General features: G+C 40.6%; 1 protein-coding gene across 3 annotated transcripts in view; it reads left to right on the top strand.

The window, feature by feature from the left end:
- DPF3 (double PHD fingers 3) overlaps positions 1 to 15,194 on the top strand; it is a 276,138-nt gene that overhangs the window by 128,825 nt on the left and 132,119 nt on the right. For all 3 annotated transcript variants that reach the window (XR_008671183.2, XR_008671182.2, XM_019010025.4), the window contains exon 3: positions 12,783 to 12,890. Coding sequence is in view for 1 of the 3 variants with exons in the window: in XM_019010025.4 (XP_018865570.1) it covers positions 12,783 to 12,890 (108 nt within the window). In the remaining 2 variants the exon portion in view is untranslated. The remainder of the gene's footprint in view (positions 1 to 12,782; positions 12,891 to 15,194) is intronic.

Here is a 15,194-nt window from a genome sequence, read left to right as displayed (position 1 = left end):
TGCACATACTTAATGTGTCCAGCTTGATAAGTATATTCACCTGTGGAACCATTACCACAATGAAGATAATGAACATATCCATGACTCGCAAAGGTTTCCTATGTGTTTAGAAATCTATCCTACCTGCGCTTCTCCATGCCTCTACCCTTCTTTACTCCCTCCCCAGAGAAGCCATTGATTTGCTTTCTATACTGGAAACACACACTGTGTACTCCCCTTTTTTTTTTTTTTTGAGATGGAGTCTCGCCTTGTTGCCCAGGCTGGAGTGCAGTGGCGCAATCTCGGCTCACTGCAAGCTCCGCCTCCCGGGTTCATGCCATTCTCCTGCCTCAGCCTCCCCGGCTAATTATTTTTGTATTTTTAGTAGAGATGGGGTTTCACCATGTTAGCCAGGATGGTCTCGATCTCCTGACCTCGTGATCCACCCGCCTTGGCCTCCCAAAGTTCTGGGATTACAGGCATGAGCCACCGCACCCGGCCTGTGTACTCCCTTTTTTAGGGACAAGGGCATGTCTGGCTTCTTTCACTTAGCATAATTACTAATTAATACTATATCAATAATTCCTTTTTATGCTGAGTAGTAGTCCATTGCATGGCTGTATCACAGTTAATTTATCCATTCACCTGTTGATGGACATTTGGATTTGTTTGCAGTCTTTGACTACTATAAATCAAGCCACTATGAACATTTGTGTACAAGTCTTTGAATGGACATATGCTTTCCTTTCTCCTTGAGAGGTTAACTACCTAGGAGTAGAACAACTAGATCATAAGAGAGATAGATGTTTCACTTTTAAAGAAACTGCCAAGCTCTTTTCCAAAGTGGTTGTACCATTTTACATTCACTCCAGCAATATATGAGAGTTCCACTTCCTTCGTATCCTTGCCAACACTTGGTGTGGTCAGTTTGAAAATTTTTTTAGCCGTTCTAATAGATATATAGTAGTATTTCATTGCAGTTTCAACTTGCATTCCCCTAGTTAATAATGATTTTGAGCATCTTCACATGTACCTATTTGCCATCTGTGACGGAAAATAAACTGTTTTGTTCTCTATACTTTTACTCAATATTTCTGTGAGCAGATGTGTGGATGTCTTTTCCCCTACACCAAGCAATTCTCCAATTCCCTGCAGACACCAACTGGGTGTTCCACAGTTTAACTCAACTTTGACACTATCTGCTGTGAGATATCGTCAGATTCCACAGACTAAGGGCTCAGCCCACAGCACTGCCCCAACTTCATACGCCAATTTCAAGTCCAGGTTGTCAGCTGTGCTTCTGACCTATGGGCTATAAATGGAGGTTTCCATGACTGCCCTTCATGTTTGATCATTTGCTGGAACTCAGGAAAACAGGCCGGGCGCAGTGGCTCACGCCTGTAATTCCAGCACTTTGGGAGGCTGAGGCGGGTGGATCATGAGGTCAGAAGATCAAGACCATCCTGGCTAACACGGTGAAACCCCATCTCTACTAAAAAATACAACAACAAAAAATAAGCTGGGCGTGTTGGCGGGTGCCTGTAGTCCCAGCTACTCAGGAGGCTGAGGCAGGAGAATGGCGTGAACCCGGGAGGCGGAGCTTGCAGTGAGCCGAGTTAGTGCCACTGCACTCCAGCCTGGGCGACATTCCGCCTCAAAAAAAACAAAAAAACAAAAAAACAAAAAAACAAAAAACAAAAAACCAAAAAAACCTCAGGAAAACAGTTTGCATACTAGAATGCCAGTTTATTACGAAGGACATGTATCTGAAACAGCCAAATGGAAGAGGTACACGGGGCAAGGTAAGGGGAAAAGAGACATGAAGCTTCCACGCCTTCTCCAGGTGAGCCACCCTCCCAGCACCCCCACATGTTCACCAACCCAAAGATCTCTGAATCTAGTCCATTTGGATTTTCATGGAAGCTTCATTATATAGGAATGGTTGATTAAATTATTGGTCATTAGTGACTAGCTCAACTACTAGTGCCTCCTTTCTTCCTGGAGGTCAGAGGTGGGAAGTTAAAGTTGGGGCTAAAAGGTACAGCCTGCTAATCTTGTGGTTGGCTCCTCTGTTTATAATCCCTTATCCAGAGGCTATCCAGCAGGTCCCAGCCAGGGTCATCTCATTAGCATATAAAAAGACACATCACTTGGAGATGCCAGGGGTTTTAGGAACTGTGTGCCAGGAAGTGGGGATTAAGACCAAAATATACATTTCTCATTATATCACAATATTACACCATCCATATATGTTCTTTGGTAAAGTTCAAATCTTTTGTCCATTCTAAAATTGAGCTATTTGCTTATTATTGAATTTTGATTGTTCTTTATATATTCTAGATACAATAAGTTTATCAGACCTATGCTTTGCAAATTTTTTTTTACAATCTGTGGTTTGTATTTTCATTAACTTAGCAGTCTCATTCAAAGAGCAGAAGTTTTCACTTTTGGTGAAATCCAGTTTATCAATTTATTCTTTCATGAATTGTGCTTTTGATGTTATGTCTGAGAAATTACTACCTAATGCAAGGTCAGGGTTTCTCTTATTTTTTTTCCTAAAATTTTATAATTTTAGGTTTCACATTTAGGTCTATGATTCATTTTGAGTTAATTTTGTATATGGTACAAAGTATGCATTAGTTTATTTTCTTGCAGATGGATATTCAATTGTTTCAACATAGTTTGCTGAAAAGACCTAGTCTTTCTCCACTTAATTGCCTTGTCAAAAATTAGATGTCCACATATATGTGTGTTTATTTCTGGACTCTCAGTTCTGTTTTATTGACCTATTTGTCTGTCTTTATACTCTTACCACACTGTCTTGATTAGTATAGTTTTATAATGTTTGAAATCAGGTGGTGTTAGCCCTCTAAATTTGTTCTTGATTTTCTTAGTTATTTTGATTATTCTAGGTCCTTTGCACTTCTATATGGATTTTATAATCAGTCTGTCAATTTCTACAAAAAACTGGCTAGGAGTTTGGTTGGGATTGTCTTGCATCTATAGATCCATTTGGGGAAAACTGACAATTTTCAGTATTGAGTCTTGCAACCCATGAATATGGCATATCTTTCAATTTATTAATATCTTCTTTAATTTTTCTCATCAATGATTTTTAATTTTTAGTGTATAGATCTTTAACATTTTTGTCAGATTTATCTCTAAGCACTTAATATTTTTTGATACTATTATAAATAAATTTTTATGCATTTTAATTTCTGATGTTTGCTAATATATAGAAAAACAATTAATTTAGTATATTCTTCCTATATCCTGCAACCTTGCTAAACTCATTAGTTCTAATAGCTTTCTATAGATTCTGTAGCATTTTCTATATAGTTGATTATCTGTTAGTTTGCTAATAGATAACCTGAATAGTAAATAAAGAAAACTTCTTTCTTTTAATATGAATAACTTTTATTTATTTTATTTGTCTCTTGCACTGGCTAGACTCTCCAATATAATATTAGGTAAAAGTGGTGAGACTGGACACCCTTATGTTGTTCCTGATCTTAAAGAGAAAGCATTTATTTATTTTTTTGTTATTAAGTATGACATTAGCTGTAGAATTTTTTGTAGATATTCTTTATCAGATTGAGGATGCTCCCTTCTATTTCTAGTTTGAGAGTTTTTTTTTTTAAATCACAAATGGATATTTGATTTTGTCATCTGATTTTCTGTGTCTATTGAGATGATCATGTGGTTTTTCTTTTGTTCATGGAATCTTCATTATGTAGGAATGGTTGATTAAATTTAATATCTTAAGTTTACGTTTAACATAATGAGTTACATTGATTGATTTCTGAATGTTAAACCAACATTACATTCCTAGGATAAACCCCACTTTGTTATGCTATTTTATCTTTTTAATGTATTGTTAGATTCATGTTGCTCAAGTTTTATTAGAGTTTTTGCATCTATGTTTATGAGAGATATTAGTCTATAGTTTTCTTGTAATGTCTGTCTGGTTTGGGTGTCAGGGTGATGCTGGTCTCATATAATGAGTTGGGAAGTATTTCTTCATTTTTAGTTTTCTGAAACTTTATATAGAATTGGTATTATTTCTTCCATAAATATTTTATAACATCTACCAGTGAATCCATTTGGATCTGGCAGTTTCCTTGAGGTAATGTTTTTAATTATAAATTTAATTTATTTTATAGATATACGGCTATTTAAGTTATCTATTTCATCTTGAGTAAGCTTTGTTAGTATGTGATTTTGTTTCTTTTATCTACATTCTCCTAATTGGTTGCACAAAGTTGTTCATAATATTGCTGCATTACCCTTTTAATATATGTAGAATCTGTGGTGGCATATTATTTTACTCATTATATTGTTAATTTGAATGTTATTTTTTGCCTCATCATTCTGACTAGAGGTTTATCAATTTTATTGATCTTTTCAAACAAATAGCTTTTGGTAGAATTGTTTTTTCTGCTCTGAGCTTTATATTTCCTTCTATTTACTTTGGATTTAATTTGCTCTTCTGTTTCTTATTTCTTTTAATTTTTTAATTTTTATGGTACATAGTAGGTTTATCTATTTCTTAAGGTGTAAACAGGTCATTGATTTGAGATATTTCTTTTCTACTACATCATTTTCTGATATAATTTCCCCATAAATACTATGTAAGCCTTATTTAAAAAATTTGATATAGGGTTTTTAGTTTCATTCAGTTCAAAATATTTTTCTGTTTGGTTTCTTCTTTTACTCATGGATTATTTAGAACTGTATTGTTTAGTTTCCAAACACTTGGGACGTTTCCAAAGATGTGCCCATTATTTATTTCCATGTTAATTCCAAATGGTCAGAGAATAATTTTTATGGTTCAAATTCTTTTAAATTTATTGCAACTTGTTTTATGGCACCAAATGTGGTCTACCTTGGTAAATATTCTGTTTGCTCAGGAAAAGAATTGTGTTTTGCTGTTGTTGTTTGGAATGTTCTATAAATATCAATTAGGTCAAATTGGTTGATAATGTTTTTTGAATCTTCTACATCCTTATTTTCTATTTATTCTATGAATCATTGAGAGGTAGGGTATTGAAACTTATGACTATAATTGTGGGTTTGCTTATTTCTCCTTACAATTCTATTACTTTTTGTTTCATGTATATTGAAGCTTTGTTATTAGGTGTATAAACATTTAGTATTGTTATATCCTCAATAAATTGATTCCTTTATCATTATAAAATAATCCTCTTAATCTCTATTAATATTATTTTATCTGAAATCTCCTTTGTCTAATTCCAATATAGCCACTCCAGCTCTCTTTTGATTAATATTAACATGAAATATCTTTTTCCATTCTTTTACTTCTTGCCTATTTGCATCTTTATATTAGAAGTAGTTTTTTTATAGGCAGCATATAGTTGTGTTATGCTTTTGACATGTAATCTGACAATCTTTTTTAATTAGGGGTATTTAGGCAACTTACATTTAATGTGATTATGTTTTTTCTCTTTTTTGTTGGTTTATTAACTATAACTCTTGTTTTGTTGTTATTTTAGTGATTGCTTAGTGTTTATAATGTACATCTTTAATTATAGTTAACCTTCAAATTATATTATTCTACTTCATGAATAGTATAAGGAGTCTACAGTAGTACTGTGATTAATAGAATAAGGCCCCTCCCCACCTCAGACATCCACATTTTAATTACTGAAATCTGTGCGTATGTTACCTTACATGGCAAAAGGGACTTCAAAGACAGGATTAAGGATTTTGAGATGGTGCGATAATCTTGGATTATCCAGGTGGGCCTAATGTAATCACAAGGGTTCTTATAAAAGGAAGGCAGGAGGAGTTCAGAGTCAGAGTAGATGTGATGATGGATTACAGGCATGCGCCTCCATGCCTGGCTAATTTTTGTATTTTTAGTCGAGATGGGGTTTCTCCATGTTGGTCAGGTGGTTCTCGAACTCCCGACCTCAGGTGATGTGCCTGCCTTGGCCTCCCAAATTGTTGGGATTACAGGTATGAGCCACCGCGCCTGGCCATCATTGTATTTTTAAAAATAGTCAATCATCTTTTAATGAGTTTAAAATAATAAGAAAAACATCTCGTATAATTATTCATGTACTAGACCATTTCTGATGCTGTTCATTCCTTTGTGTAGATCCAAATTTAGATCTGGTATTACTTTCCTTCTGCCTAAAGTACTTCTTTTTAACATTTCTTAGAGTATGGGTTTGTTGATGATGAAGTATTTCAGCTTTTGTATATCTGAAACTATCTTTAGTTTGCCTTAGATCTTGAAAGATATTTTAGCTGGGTATAGAATTCTAGTTTGACAAGTTTTTTTTTCCCTTTCAGTATTGTAGGGATGTTGAACCACTCTTTTTTTGCTTGCATTGCAAAGATAAGAATGTTCCTGTATATGTTAACATGTTTCCTTTCTCTGGTTGCTTTTAATATTTTCTCTTTATCACTATTTTTGAGCAGTTTTGATTATGACATACTTTGCTATAGTTTTCTTAATGTTTATTGTACCTAGCTTTATTGAGCTTCTTAGACCTATGGGTTTATAGTTTTCATCAAACTTCAGAAATTTCCAGCCCTTATTTCTTTTTAAATTCTTTCTTTCTTCCTTCCTTCCTTCCTTCCCTTTCTTCCCTCTCTCCCTTTCTCCCTTTCTCTCTCTGTCTCTCTCTGTCTCTCTTTCATCTCTCTCTCTCTCTCTCTTTTGTGGAGACAGGATCTTACTATGTTGCCCAGGCTGCTCTCAAACTCCCAGGCTTACGCCATTCTCCCACCTTGGCCTCCCAAAGTGTTGGGATTAAAGGCATGAGCCACTGCACCCAGCCTCCAGCCATTATTTCTACAAATATTTTTTCTTCCCTTTCTTCAATTACACATATATTAGGCTGTTTGAAGTTGCCCCACAGCTCATTTATGCCATTATTTTTTTTTCTTTTCTGTTTTTTCCTGTGGGTTTCATTTTGGAATAGTTTCTATTGCTGTGTTTTCAAGTTTATCAGTCTTTTCTTCTGCAATATCTAATCTGACATTAACTCCCTCTGATATGTTTTTCATCTTGCACATTATAGTTTTCATTTCTAGAAGTTAAATTTGAGTCTTAAAAAAATATATATATCTCCCAAATTTTTACTAGACTTGAACACAGAGCATACAAACAATGTTTTAATGTTCTTGCTACTAATTCTAATATCAGTTTCAGTTCTGGGTTGGTTTCAATTGATTGATTTTTCTCCTTATTATAAGTCATATTTTCCAGCTTCTTTACATGCCTTGTAATTTTGGGTTGGGTGCCTCACATTGTGAATTTTACCTTGCTGAATGCTGTAGATATATTTTACTCCTATAAATGTTCTTGAACATTGTTTTGGGACATATTTAAGTTATTTGAAAACAGTTTGATGTTTTCTTGTCTTGCTTTTAAGATTTGTTAGGTGGAGCCAGAGCAGTACTTAGTCTAGGGCTAAGTATTCCCTATTAGTGAGGCAAGATCTTTCTACTGTACTCTACCCAGTACCCCGGGAATCATACAGTTTTCCATATTGGCTGGTGGAAACAGACTATTTCCGCCCCCTTGTGCACACCGAGCGCTGTTACCTCTAATCTTTTTGGGTAGTTCTTTTCCCAGTCCTACCTAGTTTCCTCACAAGCATAAACGGATCAATGCTAAGCTGAATACTTGAAAGGGACCCTCTGGATCTCCACATTCTCTGTGCAGCTCTCTTTTGTTTACCCTTCAATTCCTTGGGTTCTAGTCACTGTGGTCTCCTCAGACTCTTGGCATTTTCTCTTCAACTCAAACATGGGGAATCTGCAGGTCTCCACCTGTATTCCTCGTCATTGTGTTCCAGTCTGGAGACTCTCTTAAGGCTGTAAGCTGGGGCAATCACATGGCTTATCTTGCTTGTTTTCAGTGTCTCAGGGATCACTGTCCTTCAATGCCTGATGTTCATTGTCTTCAAAACTGTTGTTGATTTTTTTCTTCCTCTCTTTTGGTTTTAGGTGGGAGCTAAATCTGGTCTTTATACTCCATTTTAGTCAGAAACGGATGTATGCTTTTTATTTTAATTTTACTTTATAATTGTGTAAAATATTTGCATTGTTCCAATGGTATATTATGAGAAAGTCTAACTCTATCTTCACTTTTACCCTGTTTCTTTTTCCTATAGGGAATTTCCTCTTCGTCCTTCTCTTTTTCTTGCTACTATTATTTTATTTTTGCTCTCTCTCTAGGTAATTTTTTTTAGCTTTTGGCTTATACCCCCATAAAAAAAAACATGCAAACACACCACACACATATATTTGTCTGAATATGTGTGTATCCCCATTTGTTAAATAAATGATAGTATGTTATATACATAACAGCCATCCTTTAGTATCCACTGGGAATTGGTTCTAGGACCCCAGAAGATACCAAAATCTGTGGGTACTCAAGTCCCTTATATAAAATGGTGTAGTATTTGCATATAACCTACACACATTCTCCCATATTCCTTAAATCATTTCTAGATTACTTATAATACCTAATACAGTGTAACTGCTATGTAAATAGGTGTTATATTGTATTTTTTAAATTGTATTTTAAATTGTTGTATTGTCATTTTCTATTTGGAAACTTTGATCCTGTTACCCGGTTCTGAGCAGGGTTAGTCACTAACTCTTTCCTACAACGCTTATTCCTCTTTAGTTCCTCGGCTTCTTGGTTAACTGCCCTTCAAACCCAAGCAGATATATGGGATGCAGGATTGGGATGTAGCTGTTTGCTGTTGGAACAGAGGGTGGACAAATTGGTATAACTTATAGGAAGATAGATTTTGATTCAAAATAAGGTCATGGTGAATCTCTTTATCACAGTAAGAGTTGGCCGACAGTGGGACACTCTGTCCTGTGACATAATAAATTCTCCATTGAAAGAAAGTTTCAGGGGCAGCTGTGGGTCCACCTCTCTGAGATCCTGCAGAGACAGAGCCTTTCCCTGGGGGGCTTGAACTGCCACAGTTCAGCTCTGGATGGGGAAAGATGAAACTACTTCAGTTTTTTTCTTCCCCATTTCAATTGCTGTTCCTATCCCATATCATTCTTCTCCCCTCCCTCCCTCCCTCCCTCTCTCCCTTCCTCCCTTCCTTCCTTCCTCTCCCCCTTTCTCCCCCTCTGTCCCTCTCTCCCTCTCTCCCCTTCTTCCCCTCTTCTCTCCTCTCCCCCTCTCTCCCCCTCTCCCCCTCTTTCCCTCTCCCCCCCTCTTTCCCTCTCCCTTTCTCTTCTCTTCTCTTCTCTTCTCTTCTTTCTTTCTTTTTTTTTCTTTCTTTCTCTTTCTTTCTTTCTTTCTTTCTTTCTTTCTTTCTTTCTTTCTTTCTTTCTTTCTTTCTTTCTTTCTTTCTTTCTTTCACAGAATCTTGCTCTGTCATATAGGCTGGAGTGCAGTGGCATGACCTCAGCTCCTATAACCTCCACCTCCTGGGTTCAAGCAATTCTCCTGCCTCAGCCTCCCGAATAGCTGAGATTACAGGCATGCGCCACCATACTGGCTAATTTTTGTATTTTTGGTAGAGATGAGGTTTCACCATGTTGGCCAGGCTGGTCTTGAACTCCTGGGCTTCAGTGATCTGCCGGCCTTGGCTTCCCAAAGTACTGGGATTACAGACATCAGCCACTGTACCCAGCCACTCTTCCCTCTCTTTTCTCTCCCATTTCATCTTCTGAATTCTGAATAGCTCATGCTTTGTCTGTGAGAGATGCCCAGAACCCTCAGGATCCACCTGCTGAACTTGTGCAATGTGCATAACCAGCCGTATTTGTCTGGAGTCTGCTAACCATAAAGGCATCAAGCCTTTCAATGCCAGGTATTTCCATGGAGCCAGTTCTCCCAGCAAGTGTGTGAGTTTTTGATTGTGTGTGTGTGTCTGTGTGCATCACATTTGTGCTTACACATGGGCAGGAGTGTTGTAGCTAGAGGTGCAGCTCAAAGTAACAGAAAAGTAGTTTGCTCAGTGGGGTATGTGAAGTGAGGGGTAGCAGTGGCCTTGGTTACCAGGGAGGACTGGTTTCCCCTCTTGTCTTTGGCCACTTGTTTCCCCTCCTTCATGTCCCCTCCCCAGCCCTAGGCTCACTCCCCAAGGTTAATTTCCCTGACAGCAGCTGTGACTCCATCCTCCTTCCCCACCTCCATCTACCACACATACACACGCACGCACACATATGCACACAGGCACATGCTTTGAGTTATCTGCCTCCTGTTCTAATGAGATAAACAACATAAGTCTCATGGGGCCCTGCTCTTCCCTATGTAAATGGAACTCCAGGGCTGAACGTGTTTTTCCTATAAAGGAACCCTGGTGCTTGTCAGCCTGTTGAGGAGGGCAAGGAAGGGGCCAGGGAGCCCCAAGAGAGCTCTTGGGACCATTTGCTTGTTGTGATGAGGTGGATTCAAAGCAGACATAAAAAAGAAGCCTGTTTCCACCCTCATGGCTAAAGAACCGAGTGGCAGCATGGTGGATGGGGCAGGGGGTCTGTCATGTTGCATGAGTGTGGAGTCCAAGACTAGGTCAGCTAACTCATGACAATTAGCAACTGACATTTGTCATCTTTGTGGATAGAGAGAGCTTTCTCTTGAATATAAGCAAATCCCCATAACAGCCCCAGGAGGTAGGTATTAATGTTATTAATGCCCTTATCTTACAGGTGAGGCAATAGGCTCAGAAAGGTGTTAGGATGCTTCCCAGGACTCACGTGCTCTTCCTTTGCACTGCAGAGCGTCTCCAGTCCAGCAGAGAAAGAATGGAACAAAAACAGCCCCTTCTTCTGGAGATTCAAACTAGTTGCTAAAATGAATTCTCCCAGAAGAATGGGTCTAAAGCTCCAAGCAGAGTGGCCTGGGGCTTCTCTGGTACCGCTGACCACCAAGCACAGTGACTGCTGTCTCAGGGAGGGTGTAGGACCTGGACAAGTGTGGACACTTTTGCACTCTTGCCACATAGACCTTTGGAGGGTGCTGGTGGGGGCCAGCTCACTCTTACTTACCTGTGTTTGATTAGGTTGGAAGCACCGTAAAGCAGCCACTGGGGCACGAAGGAAACCTAAGGCCCAGAGATGGCCATGGTGGGAGAGGGGGTGCAGGGGGCTCTGGCCTCAGGCCTGGGCCTCCACTTCTGGAGTCCCTTTTGGATGCTTTGGATCTGGGTGGATGAGTCCCCTGGAGCCAGGAACAGCAGGGCCAATGGTCATTCAATTCTGACATTTCTGAGTCCACGTCAGTTCTAGTTTCTAAGAACCAAAGGGGCGGGGTGGTCAGAACCTCCAACTTGCTCACAATCTTGTGACCTGTGGAGCAGCTGTGTGATTAAACATAAAGAGCCCTGAGTATTTTGGTTCCTTTAATGCTGGGATAATTGACTCTGTTTTGGCCCCATCCCAATAAATGGGTAGAGTTGACTGGTAAAAATGAAAATGAATGAATGAGTATATAGCAATGAAAGTTACATAGATTTCCTCTGCAAAGGTGAAAAATGAAGCCAGTTTCCCTTCTGAACTTTTAAGGGCCCTAAAATGGAAGACGGCAGATGGGAATCAGGTGCTGAAGTTTTCTGAATCCATGGTCCTAGGTGTGCACAGTGACACTTTTGTGGTAGGCCGCCTGCGTCCAACAGCTGCCATGTACCACATTTACCTGCAGAAGACAGAGTTGTGATTTTAAAGGGAAGCTGCAATATATTCATTCATTAATTCAATGAGTATTTAGTTTGGTTCTGCTCTGTGTCAGGCACAGTTCTGATTCTGGGGCTTCTGACAAGAACAAGACAAAAAAGTCCCTGTCCTCATTAGGCTTTTCTTCCTATTAGGGATTGGTTGGCTTGCTGGTTTATTATGGGGGGTATCAGACACTCTCTTCAGGACTGCAAATCACCTAGCCAGTCTGAAAATTACCTAGCCAGTCTCAAATACCTGCCTCCTCACTCCTCAGCCTCTTCCCCACCCCATTTCCCTGGGAATAGTCTGTGACCTGGCATGGAGAAGTCCCTGTTCCTCTAAGGCCTGCGGCTGCCACCAGAGCCACACACAATTGTCGGGTGAGCAGGAAGACTCCTCATGGTGCTTGGCATGACAGCGATGCTGTTGGTATCAAAGGCCACACACACAGGGTGGCACGTAAGCCCAGCCCCTGGCCTCCTGCCTATTTTTTTTTTTTTGTAAGGCCCAGGCATGTAGGCGGGGATATAGAGGTATGCGGGCTCTGCAGGTCATGTGGCCTGGTCACCAGAGTGGGTTTATTTTCTCATGGGGGCTACACAAGCCTCCATTTGCCTACAGTGAGCTGCCAGCAGCTGGGAGTGGGTGGGAGATGCCTTTGAGTAGATCTAGTGTTTTTGGGTCTGTCTCTTTGCGATGCTTCTCAACCCAGGCTGTCCATACAGTAGGCCAACTGACTGCTGCTCCGTTTTGAAGGGAACCTGCTTAACCTGGATCAGGATAGAGGGGCAGTGGATAGAGATCCACTGCTTTGGAGACACTGCAAAGGTCCTTCTTGTCTGAAGGTCCAGTTGGTGATCTCTCCAGGCAGGAGAGCAGAATTGGTTTTGGTGAAGGCAATGGCTCTCGTTGGCATGGGCTTGCTGAACAGCATGGCGGAGCTGACAGAGCCAGGGTCCTGGGGTCAGATGACCTAGATTCAGCCTTGCCACCACTAGCAATCAGCTTTGTGACGTTGACAAGTCACTTCTCTCCGGGCTTCAGCTTCCTCTCCTTGCGAATGACAGGGTTAGTCAGGGTAGTTTCCAAGGCCCCTTCCAGCCTGGAGCCTTTAATCTTTATATTGTCTCTGTCCACAGGCCTTGCCCCGGGCCAGCTGTATACATACCCTGCCCGCTGCTGGCGCAAGAAGAGACGATTGCACCCACCTGAAGATCCAAAACTGCGGCTGCTGGAGATAAAACCTGGTCAGTGCCCTCTGGAGCTTGGCTGGGTCTGTGATGGGAAAGGTGGGAGGACTGGGCTGGGCCCAGGACAAGGTTGGTTTGTTCCTTTGTCCATAGAGCTAAGTTTTCTGGGAGAGGGAACATGCCCACATCATGCTTAAGGGTGCACCTCTGTGCCTGCTGAGTAGAAACATGACCACGTGTCCACCTGAGCTTTTCTCCCCTCTGGGTGTCTCATGCCTTCCCTTTGCCACCCCAGGGGGGAAAGAAAGGCTGCACCCCAGCCCAGGTGCAGGATGAATTTCCCAACAGAACTGAAGGATATGCAGCTCTTTCAGGTCATGTGATACTTTTCTTGTGGCCTCAAGTAAAGAAATCTTGGCCCAGTTTGTATGTTTCTAAGGAGAAGATAGTACACCGTGGACCCTCTACCCCTTACCCTGTATGAGCTTTGGAGCATCTTACACCAAAAGGGGCCAGTTCACTAAAAATTGCACTTACCTTGGATGAGGATGGAAGAGTTTGAGATTACCATTTACCTGTGTGATGCAGATTGCTCTGTGGCCACACAGAAGGAATTGGTGGCGTTATGTCTATACTAATCTAATATATATATGTTTTTGAGACAGAGTCTAGCTTTGTTGTCCAGGCTGGAATGCAGTTGTGCAATCTCGGCTCACTGCAGACTCTGCCTCCCGAGTTCAAGTGATTCTCCTGCCTCAGCTTCCCGAGTAGCTGGGATTACAAATGTGCACCACCACTCCCAGCTAATTTTTGTGTTTTTAGTAGAGACAGTGTTTCACCATGTTGGCCAGGCCGGTCTCAAACACTTGGCCTCAAGTGATCTGCCTGCCTTGGCTTCCCAAAGTGCTGGGATTATAGGCATGAGCCACCATGCCTGGCCTATGCTGATCTAATATTACACTTCTGACTATTTGGCTGTCTTCAGACCTGTGTCTGTGTTGCAGGAAGCCAAGTGATTACCCCAGGCCCTTAGCTTTAAATGCATCTTTGTTTTTGAGGGTGCCAGGCTGGGATGTGACTCAGGGTGGTAGGGACAGTGCTGTTCAGTGGTGCAAGTAGAGTTGACATACTTCCTCCCACTGTCACCACAGCATTGCAGACTGTCAAGCCTGGCTGCCTGGCAAATGTACCTCACTCCTTCCTTTCAACACTGGTCCCTTAGGCTGACTCTGCTCTGCAAAAGCTCTACCTACAGTTCCAGGGTTACGACTGCTTTGATTGTTCGCTTCAATTCGTATTTCACTTAAATAGAAGTTTTATTTGTTAGGGGTGAGTGGGTGCCAGATTCTTCAATGTGCTCTCTCCTAAGTCTCCAGTGTCATTATACCAATTTACAGACCCTTGCAAATACTCCAGGGTGATGACCAAGGTTGTCCCAACCCCTGTCTTGTTGCAGGTTGTAGGAGATCAGGGTCTCCTAGACAGCATGATGCAATAGAAATATAATGCAAGCCATGTGTGTTGTTTTACTTTGTCTAGTAGTTACATTAAAAAAAGGAAAAAGAAACAAGGGAAATGAATTTCAATAATATATTCCATTTAACCCAACATATCAAAAACATCATTTCAGCATGTCATCGATATAAAATCATTTATGATCTTTTTTGATACTCTTTTTCAATTCCATTGTGTATTTTACACATCCCCACATCTCTTTTTGGACTAGCCACATTTCAAGCACTCAGTAGCCACAGATGGCTAGTGGTGACCGTATTGATCAGTGTGGTTCTAGACCTACATTCAAAGTGCGGTCCTGGCCTGCAGCGGCAGCATCACCTGGAGCTTGTCAGACGTGCAGAAGCTTGGTCCTTGCTCCAGACCTGCTGCATCAGAACCTGCATTTTATCACGATCCCCTGGAGTGCATCCTCAGAATGCACGATGAAGTGTGAGAAATGCTGGTCTCAAAGACTTACAGGTAGCTAGGCTACATGTCACCCTGGCATGACCATAAGTACCAAAAAAGCCTTATGTAATTTTTAAATTAAAAACTTCCAAAATTTATTTGACTTTGAGTAGGTAATACAGTTACATGTACAGTTTTTTTTAATTTTATTTTTAAATTTTTGTTTAGAGGGTAGGGTCACGCTCTGTTGCCCAGTCTGGTGTGCAGTAGTTGCAATGAGCTCACTATAGCCTCCAACTCCTGAGCTCAAGCACTCCTTCCACCTTGGCCTCCTCAGTGTGTGGGGACTACAAGTGCATGCTACCATGTCTGGCTAATTTTGTCTTTTCTGTAGAGACAGGGTCTCACTATGCTACCCAGGCTAGTCTTAAACTCCTGGCTTCAGATAATCCTCCT

The sequence above is a fragment of the Gorilla gorilla genome, chromosome 15 (assembly GCF_029281585.2).
Source record: "Gorilla gorilla gorilla isolate KB3781 chromosome 15, NHGRI_mGorGor1-v2.1_pri, whole genome shotgun sequence".
Classification (NCBI taxonomy): Eukaryota; Metazoa; Chordata; class Mammalia; order Primates; family Hominidae; genus Gorilla; species Gorilla gorilla.
Note: the sequence above shows the minus strand (reverse complement) of the source record. Positions and strands in the feature narration are given on the sequence as shown.